The sequence below is a fragment of the Balaenoptera musculus genome, chromosome 1 (genome assembly GCF_009873245.2).
Source record: "Balaenoptera musculus isolate JJ_BM4_2016_0621 chromosome 1, mBalMus1.pri.v3, whole genome shotgun sequence".
Classification (NCBI taxonomy): Eukaryota; Metazoa; Chordata; class Mammalia; order Artiodactyla; family Balaenopteridae; genus Balaenoptera; species Balaenoptera musculus.
Window position 1 is genome coordinate 150,744,449 of NC_045785.1, and position 20,906 is coordinate 150,765,354.

Sequence of the window (20,906 nt, forward strand, 5' to 3'; positions counted from 1 at the left end):
CCCTATGCCGGTTCCACCTTGTCACGTGGATACCTTCCTCATCTCAGTCAACCTCCAACACCTTGCTCTGGGCCACTTGCCCTTCCCTCTCCCAACATGAATGCCTTCCTCTCTCAGCTTCACCTAATGACTTTGGACTGAATTGTTTGAGAGGGGGTGGGGAAAGAAGAAAGAGACTAAATATGCAATTTGTATGCCTGTGGTTATATAAATAACTACTCCATTCTGGTTTCAGATTTATGGTCTCTCAACTACATGCTATGCTGTCTTCCAAATAGGGAATTCACTAAATACATTCAGAAAAAGAAATACTCTGGAACTTTCGAAAAATCATGTTGTAACATTGTGAGCAGAGTGTAAACTGGCACAACTCCTAGGAAAGGTGTATCAGTCTCTAAGAACATCTGCATTTGGAGATTTTCTAAAAAACTCATGGGACTTGGCATATGGTTTATTCATGGCTAAGATTTATTACAGTGATATAGTAAGGATACACTGATCATAAAAGAAAGAAACACAGAGTCTGGAGGAATCCATGTGTGGGTTTCTTTTATTATCTTTCCCTCCCATAAGGGGTCATAAAGAACATACACTTCCCCCAGTGGTGAAAATGCAGCAACATGTGTGGGGTGTTTTTGCCCAGGGAAGCCCATTAGATCAGCATCCAAATTTTTTTATTGGGGCTGGTCACATAGGCACCCTCTACCTAACACATACCAAAACTCTATTCTCCTAGAAGGATGTCAGGTGTTCAGCATAAACCATATTGTTTGCATGAACAGTCTAGGCACAGTGATCAGTTAACTGACCAGGAGCATTCTAAGAGCCAATTTCCCACATGCCAGAAAAGGGCCAGCCTTACAAGCAGGCTATCTGAGGACTGCAGGCTTAGGGCTACTCTGTTAACTCTTTTTTGCACAGAGGCTTGTTTGGCTGCATCTTTCAAAACTACTAACTGCCTGTACCTTTGTCTCATCTGTACTCATGTGCAAAATGAGATCTATGCCGAATTACTCATTGTAACATAATTTGTAATATGTAAAGTGTATGAAGCAACCGAACCTTCATTTAAAATAAATTTTATTACATTCATACAGTGGAGTGCTGGGCAGCTGTTACCAGAAAATTTTAAAGGGATACTACTTATTTATTTATATGAAAAGATCAGGCTATAGTGTCACTGAAAAAGCAAAGGACAGAATAAAGTGTGTAATATACTACCATTTGTGTTAAAAAAAGATAAGGAAAAGAATTTATATTTATTTTTCACTCGTATATGCATTTTAAATATCTCTGGAAGTATAAAGGAGAAACCTAACAACAATGACTATAGGAGAGGGGAGACAGGATTGGTAAGGAGTCGTTTTACTGTATACCCCCCTTTCTAGATGCGTCGACTTTCATTATTCATGGGTTCCATATTTGCAAATTTGTATATATGCTAAAATTTATTTATAACCCCAAAATCAGTACAGATGTCCTCTTCATGATCTATTTAGTGCCATGTTTGTTTACATTTTTGTGCTTTTTGTTTGTGATTTTGCTGTTTTAAATGGTCCCCAAGTGTAATGCTGAAGTGCTGTATGTAATGTCCCTAAGTGCAAGAAAGCTCTTACGTGCCTTGTGTAGAAAACACGAGTGTTCGATAAGCTTCATTCAGGTGTGAGTTACAGCGCTACTGACCTTGAGTTCAGTGTTAATGAATCAATGATATTTATTTATTTATTAAAATTTTATTTATTTTTGGCTGCATTGGGTCTTCGTTGCTGTGCACAGGCTTTCTCTAGTTGCAGCGAGTGGGGGCTACTCTTCATTGCAGTGTGTGGGCTTCTCATTGTGGTGGCTTCTCGTTGTGGAGCACTGGCTCTAGGCACACAGGCTTCAGTAGTTGCGGCACACAGGCCCTGGAGTGCGCAGGCTTCAGTAGTTGTGGTGTGCGGGCTCTAGGGCATGCGGGCTTCAGTAGTTGTGGCACATGGGCTTAGTTGCTCCGCAGCATGTGGGATCTTCCCAGACCAGGGATTGAACCTGTGTCCCCTACATTGGCAGGCGGATTCTTAACCACTGCGCCACCAGGGAAATCCCCAATGATATTTATTAAATAAGGTGTCTTTAAACACAGACACACATAAAACAAGATTATGTATTGATCACTTGATGAAAATGTGACCAGGAGCTTTCAGGAACCCAACTCTGTTTCCTTGAGCAGAATGGTTCAGTATTTGCTAATTAAATAATGTGAGCATTAACTGTATATCTTTGGACCATGTGCTATGTTACTATTAAAAAGTTAAAGGAGTAATCATATAGGAGAATGTTACTATGGAGGATGTGTTGCTAAGTGAAAATGTACAGAATTATATGGAACAACTTTCTTTTAAGTGTGAATCAATACATTCTACAGGTTTTTGTTTTTGTTTTTTAAGAAAAAGAATTCTGTACCAAAATAAGTGACTCTCACTGGGTAATGGCCTAACAGGCATTAATTTTATTTTCCAAGTCATCTTCATTGCTTATGTATTACTTTTTATTTTGAAACAAAATTCAGTAAAAGTATTAAACAGATCAAATATATGTCATGTGACTCCTGTATAAAGAGGATGCTCTCCCAGTAGTCATCCAGTAATTTGAAGATTGCTTTCAGGAAAGAAGTAAAAACTTAAGCAAACACAAATCCAGGAGCAAGGAAGATTGGCATTAGATTCTGCCTCAAGGAGTAATAGAATAATTGTTGTTATTCTAAAAAACAATGGTATCTCTTATACCTACCTTTTAAGTGTAACGGGAGACTAATAAATACTATCCAGTTTTTTCAGAGGCAAAGTTATTTGCTATACTTTTTTAAAATATGCGGCAGTTAGTGCAGGACATAAATTTTTTACATAGTTTTTACCCAGTCACCTTTCAGAGATGTTGAGCTAATTTATATTTTCATTATCAGTATGTGGGACTCCATGATTCTTCCATATCCCTACCAACACAGTGTATTATCAAATTATCAATCTCCCAATATAGTAGATATTGGGATCTTCACCCTTTTTGATACATTTAAGGATCTTTTTGTAATGGTCATTGTTCCTCTGTTTCTTTCCTCCATATTTAAACATTTCTGAAGTAGTGCTTCTGTTCTTTCCTGGAAATTTAATCCTTAGGCTGCTTATTATGAGGGATCCAACGTAATCAGGTTATTAATCAGAATTTAGTTGCTTTTCAGAAGCGCTTATCACGTCTTTTTTTTTCTTTTTCTTTATTGAACTATTTGTTAAAGTATATATAGAAATGTGTACATATCATAATCTTACAAGTTGAAGAATTTTCACAAAGTGAATATACTTACTAGACCAGCACCCTGATCAAGAAATAGAACATTTCTAACACTCTGTCTTCCCCCTTTATCTCTTCATTGTCACTCACCACACCCCCAAAACTAATCACCGTCTTGACTACTCTGCAATAGAGGAGTTTGCCTGTTTTGGTCTTTACATAAATGGAATCATACAGTATGTGCTCTTTTGCGTCTGGCTTCTTTCGTTCTACACCCATGATGTTAAGTTTATTCCCTCTCATTACTGGATAGCATTGTATTTTATGAATATACTACAATGTATTTATCCATTCTAGTGTTGTTGTACATTTGGTTTGTTTCCATTTTGGAGCTGTTACAAATAGTGTTCTTTGAATATTCTTTATATACATCTAATGTGTATATTAGAACTTATGTATGTATTTCTCTTGGACATATATCCTGTTATCCAGCAAATCATTCTAGATTTACCGGTATTCTTGTTTTTCTTGTTCCCCTTTATAAGAGCGAGGTAGCTTGGGAAGGAAAAATACCATCCTAGTGTGTTACATGAACCTTTAGAAGTCACGAATGGGAAGAATTTTTCCAAGTCTTGAACTCTCAGCTTCAAATAATAACTGCAGTTTATTGAGTCTTTTCTGTGTGCTAAGTGCTTCATGTGCATTATTTCATTTAATTCTCATGAGAAACTAATTAATAGCTACTGTTACTCCCATTTTATAGCTGAGGAAAGTGAGACTAAGAGGTATTAAATTATTTGACATCACACGGTCAATAAGTAACATAATAGAGATTCTGACTCTTTGATTCCATAATCTTACCTACTATATTACCGTGCTTTTCTAAATTAAATGTAGACATTTAGGAGTTCAAGGATGAGGGCAAGGAGGAAAGAATAGCAGACTACTTCCCTGCTCCTTTCATCTCTCTGTCATGCTAGAATATGTTACTTTCAGCAACCCTTCTTCCTCATACTCAAAATCATTTCACATGCCTCAGATTTTTTAACCTTGTGTGAACTTTGTCCAGAAAACATGACCAAATTAATACAGGTCACACTGTTTTTTATTTGAAAACAATGTGTTTTTCCTCTTACAGAAAAAACGCAGTGAGATTCCTTGTTATTGGGAAAATCAGCCAGTGGGATGTCAGAAACTAAACTGTGCTTTTCATCACAACAGAGGACGTTTTGTTGATGGCCTTTTCCTACCTCCAAGCAAAAGTGAGATTCGTTTCAATTTTAAAAGAATAGTTACTATATAATGAATACCTACATGCACAATGTACAGAGTACTTTATAAACATTGCCTTCTTTTAGTCTTGTGAGAGAGCAGTATTATTTTCACTTCACAGGTGAGGGAACTGAACTTTATTAAGGTTAAATGACTTGTACACAGTCATAAGCCAATAAAATAGCAGTCACAATTAAAACTTTGTTGCCAAAATCCATGCTGCTTCACAAGTGTTTCTTGCCAAGATAGTTTAGATTACTATAGCTTATTACCTCATTTCCCATTTTCTTACCATATCTATAGAGATTTTCAAAAGAAACTTGATTCTCCAGGCCAGGGGTGTTGGCAAGTCTGGTCTTCCACCTGTTTTGTAAAATAAAGATTTATTGAAATGAAGCCCTGCCCATTTGTTTATATATTTTCTGTGGCCAGATTTTGTGCTACTGCTTCAGAGTTGAGTAGTTGAGACAAGATCTACAAGGCCTAAAATATTTACTATATACCTCTTTACAGAAAAACATTTGCTAACCCTGCCCCTGCTCTAGGGTGTAATCTAAAATGAAACTTACACTCTGCCAAAAGCTAGTATTTATTTCTAAAGTCCTTTTAAAGTGATTTCCTAGTGGAGTGATCAGCCATTTAAAAGCCACATCTGCTATGTGATTAAAATTTAATGGATATATATTTTTATCTCTATTTAAGGGGAAAAAAGGCTCACTCCTTTCTGGTTTAATTCAGAAGTATTGCCCGCTATCTCTTTAAAAAGCTGCTTGATCAAAAAGCCTAGGATTTCAGTATTAAAATTTAATGTCTAGAATTTGTAAATAGTTACTGTGCATCTAACTTCCTGTTTATTCTCTGTTTTGAGCACCCACTTTGAGTGTGTTTACGTGCAGTGAATAGTTATTAGCTGAAAGCCACATTTTCCCTCCCTGGGAGTTTAAAACCTAATTGGGAAAATGGGGAAATTAAAAATTAGATTAAAATTTTAATTAAAAGACATAAATTAAAAGGACATAATGCTCAAAGAAAATCACCAAACTTAGGTGGTTGGAGATTTTTTTTTTTTTTTAAACATCTTTATTGGAGTATAACTGCTTTACAACGGTGTGTTAGTTTCTGCTTTATAACAAAGTGAATCAGCTATACGTATGCATATATACCCATATCTCCTCCCTCTTTCGTCTCCCTCCCACCCTCCCTATCCCACCCCTCTAGGTGGTCACAAAGCACCAAGCTGATCTCCCTGTGCTATGCAGCTGCTTCCCACTAGCTATCTGTTTTACATTTGGTAGTGTATATATGTCAGTGTTACTCTCTCACTTCGTCCCAGCTTACCCTTCCCCCTCCCCGTGTCCTCAAGTCCATTCTTTACGTCTATGTGTTTATTCCTGTCCTGCCCCTAGGTTCATCAGAACCATTTTTTTTTTTAGATTCTATATATATGTGTTAGCATACGGTATTTGTTTTTCTCTTTCTGACTTACTTCACTCTGTATGACAGACTCTAGGTCCATCCACCTCACTACCAATAACTCAATTTCGTTCCTTTTTATGGTTGAGTAATATTCCATTGTATATATGCACCACATCTTCTTTATCCATTCATCTGTCGATGGACACTTAAATTGCTTCCATGTCCTGGCTATTGTAAATAGAGCTGCAATGACCATTGTGGTACATGACTCTTTTTGAATTATGGTTTTCTCAGGGTATTTGCCCAGTAGTGGGATTGCTGGGATATATGGTAGCTACATTTTTAGTTTTTTAAAGAACCTCAATACTGTTCTGTTGGAGATTTTTGATGAATTGGGACTGTATCTTCTATTTTTAATTTATGACTAACTTTGTATGTCTAGCTGTGTTGCCCACTGTGCCTGAGTCACCAGAAGAGGAAGTGAAGGCTGGCCAGCTCACAGTTCAGCAGAACAAATTATCTGTCCAGTCTAATCCCTCTCCTCAACTGCGAAGTGTTATGAAAGTGGAAAGTTCAGAAAATGTTCCTAGCCCTACACATCCACCAGTGGTAATCAATGCTGCAGATGATGATGAAGATGATGATGGTAAGCTTTAGCTCTTTCTTTAAGGCAAGAAAATGATCAGGGTAACTTAGTGAATTAGAATCAGACTTGAAGCTCTAGACCTGTTTTTAATTGGAAATTTGCCTTAAATTTTGATAATATAGATCAGTTTTCTGAGGAAGGTGATGAAACCAAAACACCTACCCTGCAACCGACTCCTGAAGTTCATAATGGATTACGAGTGGCTTCTGCCCGGAAACCTGGGGTCAATTTAAAACAAGGTAAGAAGAGGCTATATTGATGCTGGTTCCTGCTCATAAATCTTACAGCACTGTTGAGTGAGCCCAGACTATTTTAAATACCTTTGAAATTTAGTTCATGATTACCACCACCTCCACCTTCCTTGCGCCCATTATACACACACACACACACAATTTCTCTTATTCATTGAACAAACATTTGAATGCCAGCTGTGTACAAATAAAATGCAAAGGTGAAATGGTGCTGGTTCCTCATGTGGTTGCTATTTGCATTCCTAGGTGAATGTTTGAATTTTGGGATAAAAACTCTTGAAGAAATTAAATCAAAGAAAATGAAGGAAAAATCAAAGAAGCAAGGTGGTGAGTTATCAGGAGTTTTGACATGGAGGATTTTTTTTTTTAATAAATAAATTAATTTATTGATTTGGTTCCCCCGGGTGTCAGTTGCAGCAGGCGGGTTCCTTAGTTGCGGCATGCATGTGGGATCTAGTTCCCTGACCAGGGATGGAACCCAGGCCCCCTGCGTTGGGAGCATGGAGTCTTAACCACTGGACCACCAGGGAAATCCTGACACGGAGTATTGAATGTTGCTAGAGACGAATAGAAAGGACACTTCTGCAGCAATGAAGACCCAACACAGCCAAAAAAAAAAGATACTTCTGATAATAAGGACACTTGACACCAACCAAAATGAGCAAATAGATTTTGATTTTTGTGGCTTCTTTGAAGTAAAACACAGTCTTATTTAAATCACAGTTGCTTTTTTAACCCATTGCAGCTGTTTCAGTCTCTAACTGTTCAGAGTTAGGCATGTACAATGAAGAACCTGAAAGAACTTGTTTATTTTGAGAAATATAACTCTAAAGAATAGCGTATAAGCTTTTTTTTTTTGAACGCATTGCATGGCTTGCGGGATCTTAATTCCCCAACCAGGTATTGAACCCGTGCCCCCTGGAGTGGAAGCATGGAGTCCTGACCACTGGACCGCCAGGGAATTCCCTAAACTATTATTTAAAAGAGGAAAAAGTTTATTTTGTAGTAGGTGAATTCTTCCTCAAGAGCTGCTAGGATTTTCTTCTGGTGCTTGCCTTAGCCTGGTCGATCTGTATTTCCAACCCTAAAAATTATATAGTGTGAAATGTATTTAGAGAGAATCAAATGGTTGGTTCTAAGTGCCTTCTTGCTAAAGATTGTTCCGTAGCAACTTTGGAGTTGCGTTTTGCAGATGATTGAATATAGATGGAAAATATTGAATTGACACACTTAATAGCTGATGTGCTTCTGAGGTTAAGTTTAGAATAATGTTAGCCTTCCTAGTAAATAAAAGTACATTGAGTGCCTGAGTCACTCAAAACAGTTTTATATTTTACTTTCACATTGTGCCAAAGGCAGATAAAAAATAAGATTATCTCCCCTTTCCCTACTCCATTTCACTGTAGGCAAACAGGAACAGAAAAACTGATTGACTTGTAGTCCAGTGGTCTGTGTTGGATTTACCTGGTCTCAAAAACATAATTTCTTGACTTATGATAGCTTTATTTTCCATAAATTATTTACTGTTCTTTGACTCTCTATATTTAGAAGGTTCTTCGGGAGTTTCCAGTCTTTTACTTCAACCACAGCCCATTCCAGGTCCTGAAAAAGAGAATGTCCGGACTGTGGTGAGGACAGTAACTCTGTCCAACAAACAAGGTGAGGTATAGGTAGGTCTTAAGAGGTGTCAGCCTACTACTTTTAAATGACTGGGAGAGCAAAATGCTTGGGTTGGGTATACTGGTGGATTTGCAGGGAGACTTCAGTATGTTGATTGGATAGAACGATGAAAAATTAGTGCATTTGACCCTACTGTTTAAAAAGATGAAATTCTTAATCATGCAGCTCTCATATTATGTATTGTATTTGATTTTTACATATACTGTTTATTTTATCCAACAAATTTATTGACTGTCCATTGTAATAAAGAACTGTAATAAACCTTTTAAGTTAAAGAAAAATGTAAAAGTCTTTTCCCTTAATAGTTTTAAATCTGGTAAGGAATATGACACAAGTAATTGTAGTATGCAGATACATTAAAATGTGCCAGACAACAAAGAATCAGAGGAAAGAGATCTCACTTCTTGCTGGGGTGATCAAGGAATGTTATATAGGAGTAAAGTATGATTTCATTTAACATATGGAAGTGCACAAGCAAAGGTGTAGTTGGGTTTTATAATCCATTGGTTAGACACAGCTTGTCTTTGTGTACTTGGCTACTATTAATTAGGACTGTGCTATTGCTTCCCTTTGGGCTGTGCATTTGGTTATTTAAATTATTATTTAATAGGTTGATTTTTTTTTTCTTTTAATGTGGGTAGTTTTCCTTAAGACTGAGATCTGATTTCCAAGAGACTGTAATATCAGAGCATACTTTGTACCCATTAGTATTACTGAATATGGAAAAATTGGCTAATGGTAGGGAAATTCTGTTTTTGCCATTTTAGGAGAAGAACCTTTGGTAAGATTGAGTCTAACCGAGAGACTGGGGAGACGAAAATTTTCAGGAGGTGAGATAAGTTTTGAGCATATCCTTTGTTTTCTGCTTGTTTGTGCATTACATATCTCCTCCAAAATTCTCTTTATACAAATGCTCTGTCAATATTGATATTAACTCCCTTGTATTTCTGGCTGAAAGCATGTATAAAATCTCTTCATGTTTTTGACATGTGCGAAGTTATACAAATTTATAGTGTTTTAATTAGATTATGGCCAACTTTTTAGAAGGTACTCGGTTTAAAAAAGAGTAAAGAATCTCTCTGTTTCTATGGATAAATTGAAATTTGAGTTTTTAGAGGGAAAACAAAGTGTCCAGTGAATATAAATTCAGTCCTTGAATTTATTAGTGCTATTTTATACTTAGGGAAGTATTTTACCATGTAACTGAATTATTGTATACTGACCCTAGTGTATCTGTCTCAAAATAATTATTTTGAAAATCTTATCTGACTTCAGAGGTTCCTTCATACTCCTTTAAAATGTGCTTATGAATATGAAATCTTATCTGTTTTGTGTTTTGTTTTATACCATTCTCGCTGCCTGAGAAATTTAGGTAAAAAATTACGGAAATAATCTATTTTAATATCAGCATATGTGTAATAAACTTTGTGATTTGGGGTTGTATATTTAAATTACAAATAAGAGGAGAGAGAAAAGTACATTCTGTGTAGGGTCTTTAAAGTTCTTATGGGACCCTGCTAAAGTTCTACCTTCAGTCAAGTGATCCAAAGAATAGTTTTTAAAAACTTGTGACATTTAAACAGCTTGTATTGACCAATGTAATCCAATAAACCAGGAGTCAGGAAACGTGGTTCAGGTCCTGGCTCTGTCACTAATTGGTGACTTGGGTAAGATACAGCATCTTTCATAACCTTAGATTTCTTATCTGGAATTGAAGAAAGGGGCTCTTTGGCCTTTGGAGTTTTCATGTCCCTGGAAAATTTTAAATTTTATGGTTCTTTTGCTGTCCTCCTAATCATCCCAGTTGTATTTAATCACAGATCAACCTAGAATTCAACAGTTGACCAGTTAAAGATTTTTTTTGTGCATGAAGATTTTTTTTTCACATATTCCTAATCCTGAATTTCAGCTTTAATCAGGGTTTATAATCCTCCATTTATAGTTTTAGTTATTTGGTAAATGTTAATTTGTGCATTCTAATTTTTTTGTCTCCTTCCTTACCTCTTTTTTCTGGGACATTTTTATTCCTTCTCTAACATTGAGTTATAAGGAAGCTAGTGAATGAACACATCATATAAATGCAGAAAACTTACAGAATTATTCTACATTGTCTGTTTTTGCTTGTATTTCTTGACCTTGCTAAAGATTGACTTGAAATCTTAAACTGAGTTCCCTGTCTCTGTTTGTAGTTGGTGACAGTGATCCTCCATTAAAGCGTAGCCTTGCACAAAGGCTAGGGAAGAAAGTTGAAGCTCCAGAGACTAACACTGACAGAACACCAAAGAAAGGTACTTTTGTTCTAATACACTCTGTGTGTGTAATCCTGACGCTTGTCTCTTGTAATGTTAACAGGTATGGTTTGTCATTCTTTTTGTTTAGGTTAATAAGATTATTATCTTCTTGTGTCTGTTTTATTATTCGTTCAACAAACATTTGAATGTTTACTCTGCTGGATTCTAGGTAGACACCATTGGATAAAAATAAACACCATCACAGACCTCAGGAGCTTGTAGTATAATGGCAGATAGGAATCCTTCCACATATTATGATAAATTCTGTGACAGAAAGTACACAGTGTTATGGGAGCACATAGGAAGGGCACCTAATCTCACCATCTGTCAGGGAAAGGTTCCCAGAGGAAATGATATTGAAGCTTAGACCTGAAACATGATTTAGCCAGGTAAAGTTGAAGGGCCAGAGGCAGAGAGTATAATACACAGAAGGCACAGAGCTCAAGGGACTCACTGTGTCTGAATCAGAATTGGAATGAAGAGCATGGTAACTGGAGAGGAAGAAGGGATTGGTCATATAGAGCAGGAGTCCCCAGCCCCCGGGCCACGGACAGGTAGCGGTCCGTGGCCTGTTAGGAACCGGGCCGCACAGCAGGAGGTGAGCAGCAGGTGAGCAAGCGAAGCTTCATCTGTATTTACAGCCACTCCCCATAGCTTGCATTACCCCCTGAGCTCTGCCTCCTGTCAGCATTATGGTGAGTTGTATAATTATTTAATTATATGTTACAATGTAATAATAATAGAAATAAATGCACAATAAATGTAATGTGCTTGAATCATCCCAAAACCACCCCCTCCCCACCCTGGGTCCGTGGAAAAATTGTCTTCCATGAAACCGGTCCCTGGTGCCAAAAAGTTTGGGGACCGCTGATAATAGAACCTTTTAAGCCATATTAGAGAGTTTGGGCTTATCCTAAGATAGTAGCAAACAATGGGAAGGTTATAAACAAGGATCAGAGATCCTCATATTGGCATTTTGGAACCATCATCTAAAATATGGAGAAAGGGTATAAGAGTGCTGTCCAGGAATGAGTTAGCAGGCTGTTAAAATAATCCAGGCAAGAGGCATAGATTTAGTGTTCTAGAAGTTGGTATGAAGAGATGCAGACTAATTTGAGAGATATTTGGAAGTTAGAATGATTTTATAGTTGAAGTTTTATTTATAGAAGGAAGTAAAGGGTTGGATTTTTTTCCCCTTGTCTCACTTGCAGTGAAACAGTGGTATTAATTACTTTAAAAAAAAAGGTGTTTTTTCCTTGTTGTGTTTAGTTTTAACTTCTGCCGAAGATAAGATACTTCTTTCCACTTCTCCCCTAGCCCAAGAGGCTTTGATGAGTAGACGTTCTTGTTTGGGGGCTTTCTTATATTCTGAAAGCGGTAAACAGAAATTACTTTTTTTCTTTGCAGTCAAATTTCCTTCCCTTTTGCCTATCAATCGTATTGAAGACTCTCATAACTGAAGAGCATATTTCAGATGGATCTAGGGGGAAAAAAACCTTTTGATGCCAATAAGATTTTAGAATGATAAGATTTTAGAATGTTGCACAGTAACAAAATTATTTCCTTCAATTCAGTAATTTTTGCTTTTCAGATGTAAAAGAGAGGACTTTTTCTTTGTGCTTTCCAAAGTGCTCTAGAGAATCCATTATTTGTATAGATCTATCTGTACTGTGAAGAAGAAGAGTTTTAAGACCTGAATAGATTTTTGAAAAGCATTTTCATTAGAAAACAAGTATAAGCCTAATTTGTGACCTTTGAAAAAGATTTTTGACCTATAAAAAGTCTCTGTTCAACTTTTTTTTTTAAAGACAGTGTTCATTTATTGATTGATTGATTGCTGTGGGCTCTAGGCGCATGGGCTTCAGTAGTTGTAGCTCACGGGCTCTAGAGCGCAGGCTCAGTAGTTGTGGCGCACAGGCTTAGTTGCTCTGCAGCATGTGGGATCTTCCTGGAGCAGGGCTTGAACCCGTGTCTCCTGCATTGGCAGGCGGATTCTTTTTTTTTTTTTTTTTTTATTAAACATCTTTATTGAAGTAGAATTGCTTTACAATGGTGTGTTAGTTTCTGCTTTATAACAAAGTGAATCAGTTATACATATACATATGTTCCCATATCTCTTCCCTCTTGCATCTCCCTCCCTCCGACCCTCGCTATCCCACCCCTCTAGGTGGTCACAAAGTACCGAGCTGATCTCCCTGTGCATGCGGCTGCTTCCCACTAGCTATCTATTTTACATTTGGTAGTGTATATATGTCCATGACACTCTCTCACCCTGTCACATCTCACCCCACCCCCTCCCCATATCCTCAAGTCCATTCTCTAGTAGGTCTGTGTCTTTATTCCCGTCTTGCCACTAGGTTCTTCATGACCTTTTTTTTTTTTTCCTTAGATTCCATATATATGTGTTAGCATACTGTATTTGTTTTTCTCTTTCTGACTTACTTCACTCTGTATGACAGACTCTAACTCCATCCACCTCATTACAAATGCCTCCATTTCATTTCTTTCTATGGCTGAGTAATATTCCATTGTATATATGTGCCACATCTTCTTTATCCATTCATCCGATGATGGACACTTAGGTTGCTTCCATGTCCTGGCTATTGTAAATAGAGCTGCAATGAACTTAACCACTGCACCACCAGGGAAGTCCCCAACTTTTTTTTTTTTTTTTTTTTTTTTTTTTCAAACAGTTCAAGTTTCCAAGTCTCTGAAGGAGCGATTAGGCATGTCAGCTGGTCTAAACAATGAGGAGGCAGCAGGTAGGTAAACTCTAATGCCAGCTCCTGATATTTTTTTCCTTGCTGTTAGAATCTTTGCTTTTTCTCCAGTTTACCTTTTGAGTTATGTTGGGGCTTATGTTTTCTGTTTTTGGTGGGTTTGCTTTTTAAGTAATAGTTTTCTCACTGGAATGAGTTCTCTTTTTGTAGTTAAAGGTGGCAAAATGATTGTTTATGATAGCATTAATAACCAGAAATTAGAAATAATCTAAAAATCTAACAAAAAGGAATTAAGATAGTTATGTACTAAAATAATTGCTGTCATGAAAAGTCATGTTCTGAACAATAATGATATGGGAAACTTACCCCTTGTATTGAACGAAGAAAGGTTATGAAAGTATACACAGTGCTTTTGTCTTAGGGTAACATACGAATCTTTTTTTTGGGGGGGGTGGGGAATGAAGTTTATTTTCTTATTATAGAAACATATTCCTTAGGGAAAATGTCCACATATGAGATGATTTCCAGTTTTATAAAAATATATGCCTAGAAAAAAAGATACACCGAAATATTAACATTGGTTTTATCTGGGTGTTGAACTTTTAAGTAATTTTAATTTTCTTCATCATATTCCTCCTGTACTCTAATTTTTAGACTTTTAAAATTGTGAGATATAACTACCTAAGTGTATATACCTATGTACAATTTTAAAGAATAATAAAATGAACATTTTGTGTATTCAACCATCCAGCTTTTTTATTAAAATATTGCTGGATTCAGTAATGCATTTAAATTTTTATATCTATATGTATGAACGGTGTTAGCCTGTGCTTTTCCTTTTTCATCCTATCCTTATCTTTAGATAAGGATAAGTATCATAAAAAGGGAATCTGATGTCAAACATTCTTTTGTAAACAACCTGAATTTACTCTTCAGAAACTTTGAGGATTTCCTCTTATTTCTTCCTGCTAGGCTGGGACTTCACTATGATAGATCTAAACATGGATCTTTTTGTTCATTATGCTCAGTGTTTAGTGGGCCGTTTGAATCTAAGGACTTAACTTTTTTAGTTGTAGAAAATATTCCTCTAATTTCTTTGAGTATGTCCTCCCCACCCTTCTTTTTGTTTTCTCTTTATGGAATTGTTATTAGATGTTGGAACTTTTGGACATATGCTCCATGTGTCTTAACCTTGCCTTCATACTTTCCATTCCTTTTTTTTTTGCCTCACTTTCTATGACTTTTGCTTGGTTATATTTTCTAGATTAGGAATTGACAGACTTTTTCTATGAAGGATCGGATGGTAAATATTTTAGGCTTTGAGGTTCACAATCTCTTGTTGCAACTACTCAACTCTGCCACTGTAGTGTGAAAGCAGCCATTTGCAATATGTAAATGAATGAGTGTGGCTGTGTTCCAGTAAAGCTTTATTTATAAAATTTAGACCATGGCCAGATTTGACCCATGGACTATAGTTTGCTGACCCTGTTCTAGATGGCTGATATTCTACTAGCCTTGTCTTTTTTTTTTTTTTTTTAATTAGGTTGGATTTATTTTGTCACTTGGCTTTTTGTTTTCCAAGAACTTTTTTTAGTTCTCTGATTTCTCCTTTTGTACAGCCTGATTTCAGGCAGTTCTGGGGCTTCTTTCTTTTTTTAAAAGTAATTTATTTTTTATTTTTAAAAATGTATTTTGTTGAAGTATATAGTTGGTTTACAGTGTTGCATTAGTTTCTACTGTATAGCAGAGTGATTCATTTATACATATATACACATTCTTTTTCATATTTTTTCCATTATGGTTTATCACAGGATAGTGAATATAGTTCCCTGTGCTATAAGTAGGACTTTGTTGTTTATCCATCCTATATGTAATAGTTTGCATCTCCTAATCCCAAACTCCTAATCCATCCCTCCTCCACCCCACCCGCCCTTGGCAACCACAAGTCTACTCTCTATGTCTGTGAGTCTATTTCAGTTTCATAGATAAGTTCATTTGTGTCATATTTTAGATTCCACATGTAAGTGATAGTATATGGTATTTGTCTTTCTCTTTCTGCTTACTTCACTTAGTATGATAATCTCTAGTTCTATCCATGTTCCTGGAAATGGCATTGTTTCATTTTTTATGGCTGAGTAGTATTCCATTGTATATATGTACCACATCTTCTTTATCCATTCATCTGTCAGTGGACATTTAGGTTGCTTCCATGTCTTGGCTATTGTAAGTAGTGCTGCTGTGAATATCAGGGTGCATGTATCTTTTTGAATTATATTTTTCTCTGGATATACACCCAGGAGTGGGATTGCACGATCATATGGAAATTCTATTTTTAGTTTTTTGAGGAACCTCCATACTGTTTTCCATAGTGCTACACCAGTTTACATTCCCACCAGCAGTGTAGGAGAGTCCCTTTTCCTCCACACCCTCTCCAGCATTTGTTGTTTGTAGGCTTTTTGATGATGGCCATTCTGACCAGTGTGCCTCATTGTAGTTTTGATTTGCATTTCTCTAATAACTAGTGATGTTGAGCATCTTTTCATGTGCCTGTTGGCCATCTGTATGTCTTTGGGAAAATGTCTATGTAGGTTTTCTGCCCATTTTTTGATTGCGTTTTTTTTTTTTTTAATTGTTGAGTTGTATGAGCTGTCTCTGTATTTTGGAAATTAAGCCCTTGTTGGGCGCATCATTGGCAGATATTTTTCTCCCTGTCTGTAGGTTGTCTTTTCTTTTTGTTTATGGTTTCCTTTGCTGTATGAAAGCTTGTAAGTTTGATTAGGTCCCATTTGGTTGTTTTGTTTTTGTTTTCGTTTGCTTTAATTTCTATTGCCTTGGGAGACTGACTTAAGAAAACATTGGTACGATTTATGTCAGAATGTTTTGCCTATGTTCTCTTCTACGTTTTATGGTGTCATGTCTTATATTTAAGTCTTTAAGCCATTTTGAGTTTATTTTTGTACATGGTGGTGTGACGGTGTGTTCTAACTTCATTGATTTTACATGCTGCTGTCCAGCTTTTCCAACACCACTTGCTGAAGAGACTGTGTTTTCTCCATTGTATATTCTTGCTTCCTTTGTCTGAGATTAATTGACCGTAGGCATGTGGGTTTATTTCTGGGCTCTCTATTCTGTTTCATTGATTGGGGTTTCTAATTTGAATCTTTTTTTTTTTAATGGGTTTGTATGTTATTTTGTCTTCCTCATTGCTTCTCTTCATTTTGGTTCATTTTTTTTTCTTTTAAAGAATTTTTTTTATTTTATTAATTAATTTATTTTATTTTTGGCTGTGTTGGGTCTTCGTTTCTGTGCGAGGGCTTTCTCTAGTTGCGGTGAGTGGGGGCCACTCTTCATCGCGGTGCGCAGGCCTCTCACTATCGTGGCCTCTCTTGTTGCGGAGCACAGGCTCCAGACGCGCAGGCTCAGTAATTGTGGCTCACGAGCCCAGTTGCTCCGCGGCATGTGGGATCTTCCCAGACCAGGGCTCGAACCCGTGTCCCGTGCATTGGCAGGCAGACTCTCAACCACTGCGCCACCAGGGAAACCCTTGGTTCATTTTTAATGTTGCTTTTTCATAGTTGTAAGTACTGGGCCTAGGTTTCTTACAACCTAGAATCACTGGGCCTGTGATCCTAAAGGTCTTTTTCCCAAGTGGTCCTCTCTCCTGGCTGGGAGATCTGTTTGCCTAAGTAGAGAGGGTGCACTAAATGGTAGCTTGTGTCGGTTGTAGGCTGCAAGGCTGAGGGCTCATATGATTACTACAGTAAGAAAGCCTTTCTTTACTTTCAGAGTGCAACTAGTTTCATTTTCTAGCTTTGCTTTTTACTTTTCTCCCTCACCTCTCCTTTTTCTTCTTGGCATTTGTGAAAGCCTGAAATTTTCATGCTCTACTTCTTTTCAGCCCCAACATCCTCATAATGTGCTCCCTTCCCTGACAGATTCTCCTCTTTTTAGGGAGCAGTTCTCAGGAGAAGGTCTTGATTGATCCAGCTGTTCTGTTGTAAACCATCCTTAATTTCTACCACTGTTAATTTTCATACTAGTTTGGCAGTTTTCTTTGCCTGTTTTTTGAAGAACAGATCTCACTCCTATGGTTTTATCTATTCTTTTTCTGTTTCTCTAATTTCAGACATCTTTCTGTCTCAAATTCCTCAAATTTATGTTCTGCCAGTAGCATCCTTGTTTTCCATTGCTATTGTGGATTTATTCTTTTAATGTCTTCTCTATTGTTTTGATGAAATTTTGTAGTGTAGGGAAACAGGGTCTCTGTGTCACCATTCACATTCTTTTTTTTTTTTTTTTTTTAATACATGTATTATTTATTTATTTTTGGCTGCGTTGGGTCTCTGTTGCTGCACGCAGGCTTTCTCTACTTTGCGACGAGTGGGAGCTACTCTTCGTTGTGGTGGCTTCTCTTGTTGTGGAGCATGGGCTCTAGGCACGCCGGCTTCAGTAGTTGTGGCACGAGGGCTCAGTAGTTGTGGTGCACCGGCTTAGTTGCTCCGTGGCATGTGGGATCTTCCTGGACTAGGGATTGAACTCGTGTCTCCTGCATTGGCAGGCGGATTCTTAACCACTGACCATTCACATACTTTCTTAAAGTGGTGGTTTTGAGATCAGACTACCATCTTGAAATGGAAGAATTTTTATTTAAAAAACCTAAGAAAATCAGTGAGTGCTTCCTCTGTAACAGGTACTGTACTAAAATAATTAAACATAGTCACTGTTCTCATGAAGTATCTAGTATGGTTGGAATTACAAGGAGTTACCATACTGTGTGATCAGTGCTGTGATCAGAGAAACAAACTAGACTGGAGGGCGTCAGGTTCTAACCTGAACTCACTTTAAACTAACTAAGCAGCAGGAGAAATGAGACCAGTAGGGAATATTCCATATAGAAGGGACAGCATAGTCAAAGATTCAGAAGGTGAGACAGAAGTGGTACGTTTAAGGTTGTAAAAGGATATTTTTTGTTTTGATCTTTCTTTAAAAGGTGTTGGTGATTAAATATGTGTGTGTATAATCTCCAAATTGTTCTTATTTTTCTCACATCGCTTCATTGTTTCTTTCTTTAGGCCCTTCAGTAATGAGGACAGGCATATGTGCCAAGTGTGAAGTTTTCTCTTTAGTTTAAACAAATATAGAATGATTAATGTATCATTAAAAGTAGCTCTTCAGTGGCATGCCAGTGTCTGGGCCTTTCTCATTTTTCTTCTGTCTTGTCACGTGTTTTACTTCCTTTTCCTCCTTTCAGTGTCACTTAAATATTACTCTGAAAAGCTTCCCTTAACCAATCTGTAGAAAAAGGTTGGTGTTCTTGCTGTATGCTCCTACATAGCATTATACAATTGACCCTTGAACAACATGGGTTTGAGCTGCGTGGGTCCACTTATACGTGGATTTGTTTTCAATAAGTATGTACTACAGTACTACACGTTCCATGGTTGGTTGGTTGAATCTGCAGATGCAGAACCATGGGTACTGTAAAGTTACATATGCAGGTTTTCAACTGCATAGGGGTTGGTGCCCCAATACCCCATCCCAAACCCTGTATTGTTTAAGGGTCAACTTTACCTCCTTTATGAAAGCTGTTATCATTACCATACTTTGTCGTTGTTTAATTATTGGTCCGTTAGACTGCGAACTATCAATACATGTGGGCAGAGTTTGCATTTTGCTTGCCATTATATTTCTAGCATAGTGTCTAGCATGTGTATATATCTGTGCACGAATGGAAGAATTTATTTTTATTGGTAAGATTTATAATGACAAGTTTCTCTAACTAGTAAATGGCTTTCAGGATCCTCAAGAATAAGCTTCTGAATAGCAATCCAAATCACTAATTTTTGCCTCCTAAGAGTTTTCCTTGAGGGCCACTATCTAAAATTGAGGTTGAAACTAATGTGCTTTTGACCATTTTAATTGCTTGCGTAAGTGATACCACTCTATTGGACTCTATCCTGATCCAAGAAGAATAGAGAGATCATAAGTCATTAAGAGATGAAACCCAAGTACAGTGATTTGTTTTTCCCCCATGAAAGCAGAGAGAGTTACTAAAGTTGGTGAGATCCACGTGAAGACATTAGAAGAAATTCTTCTCGAGAGAGCCAGTCAAAAACGTGGAGAATTGCAAACTAAACTCAAGACAGAAGGACCTTCAAAAGTTGATGATTCTACAACAGGAACAAGAACCTCCTCCACTATCCGAATCAAAACGTTCTCTGAGGTCTTGGCCGAAAAGAAACACCGGCAGCAGGAAGCAGAGAGACAAAAAAGCAGAAAGGACGTAACCTGCATCAAGCTAAAGACTGATAATGAAATTAAAAAAACAGTGGTTTTGCCACCTGTAGTAGCCAGCAGAGGACAATCAGAGGAACCTGCAGGTGGAGCGAAGTCTATGCAGGAAGTGCATATCAAGACGCTGGAGGAAATTAAACTGGAGAAGGCTCTGAGAATGCAGCAGAGTTCTGAGAGCAGCACCAGCTCCCAGCCTCAGCCTGAGGCCACCCCAGGGGCAAGACAGCTTCTCCAGATCACTAAAAAAACAGGTAACAAAAGAACTTGGTCTGTAGTACCACTTCCCCAGATAATATTTCAAAGGGCAGTATTCCACAGGATATTCATAGGAATTCTGTGAGAACTTTTCTTTACTCAGATAACTTTGAAAACCACTGGATTAAAAGAAGTTAAGCTGGGCACTGAAAGAAGTTAAGCTGGCAATCCAGTGGTTAGGACTCTGTGCTTCCACTGCAGGGGGTATGGGTTCGATCCCTGGTTGGGGAACTAAGATCCCACAAGCTGTGAGGCGTGCCAACACCCACCTCCACCCCACCCCCCAAAAAAGTGGTTAAGCTCTTTCTTTACAGCAACTGTATATAGACCTTGATATTTTAATGTGCATTTTGAATCTGTTTGAGGACTAAATAGATTTTGTCCACAATTTTTATTTGTGCTATCTTATCATTACTTTTATTAAGAAAAGTTTTGTTTAACTTCATCTGTTATGAGGTTGCAGCATGAATAAAATTACTAACGATGTGTTTAATGTGAATCTAGGTATAAAAGAAGAGAGGAAACTTAAAGAAGAAAGTGTTGTTGCTTCTCAGAGCAGTGTTACTAGAACAGAGGCTAAAGAGGTGAGTTTATTTATCATTTTATAATTTTGTCCATGGCAAGCAAAGGCTAGATGAATGGTATATGTGCTTTTTAGTTTTAGTTTATAAGTTTTCTATTTAACACTTCACTGATACATCCAGGTAAACAGTCTTTCACTATGCTTATAATTTTCTATAAGAGTTTTCTGTACTTCTGTGTATATCGGTGTTTTCTGCCCTTTTAAAGGTGTTTTTAATTGGCCATTCATATTTTT

The 20,906-nt window shown here is 37.2% G+C and overlaps 1 protein-coding gene across 14 annotated transcripts in view; it reads left to right on the forward strand.

The window, feature by feature from the left end:
• ZC3H11A (zinc finger CCCH-type containing 11A) overlaps window positions 1-20,906 on the forward strand; it is a 41,040-nt gene that overhangs the window by 15,532 nt on the left and 4,602 nt on the right. For 10 of the 14 annotated variants that reach the window (XM_036842056.1, XM_036842037.1, XM_036842042.1 and 7 more), the window contains 10 exons: window positions 4,403-4,526; window positions 6,395-6,598; window positions 6,721-6,837; window positions 7,096-7,176; window positions 8,398-8,508; window positions 9,297-9,359; window positions 10,719-10,817; window positions 13,514-13,582; window positions 19,579-20,085; window positions 20,594-20,673. In XM_036842056.1, coding sequence (XP_036697951.1) covers window positions 4,403-4,526; window positions 6,395-6,598; window positions 6,721-6,837; window positions 7,096-7,176; window positions 8,398-8,508; window positions 9,297-9,359; window positions 10,719-10,817; window positions 13,514-13,582; window positions 19,579-20,085; window positions 20,594-20,673 — 1,455 coding nt within the window. The remainder of the gene's footprint in view (window positions 1-4,402; window positions 4,527-6,394; window positions 6,599-6,720; window positions 6,838-7,095; window positions 7,177-8,397; window positions 8,509-9,296; window positions 9,360-10,718; window positions 10,818-13,513; window positions 13,583-19,578; window positions 20,086-20,593; window positions 20,674-20,906) is intronic. The other 4 variants (XM_036842061.1, XM_036842064.1, XM_036842051.1 and 1 more) reach the window with 2 other exon arrangements.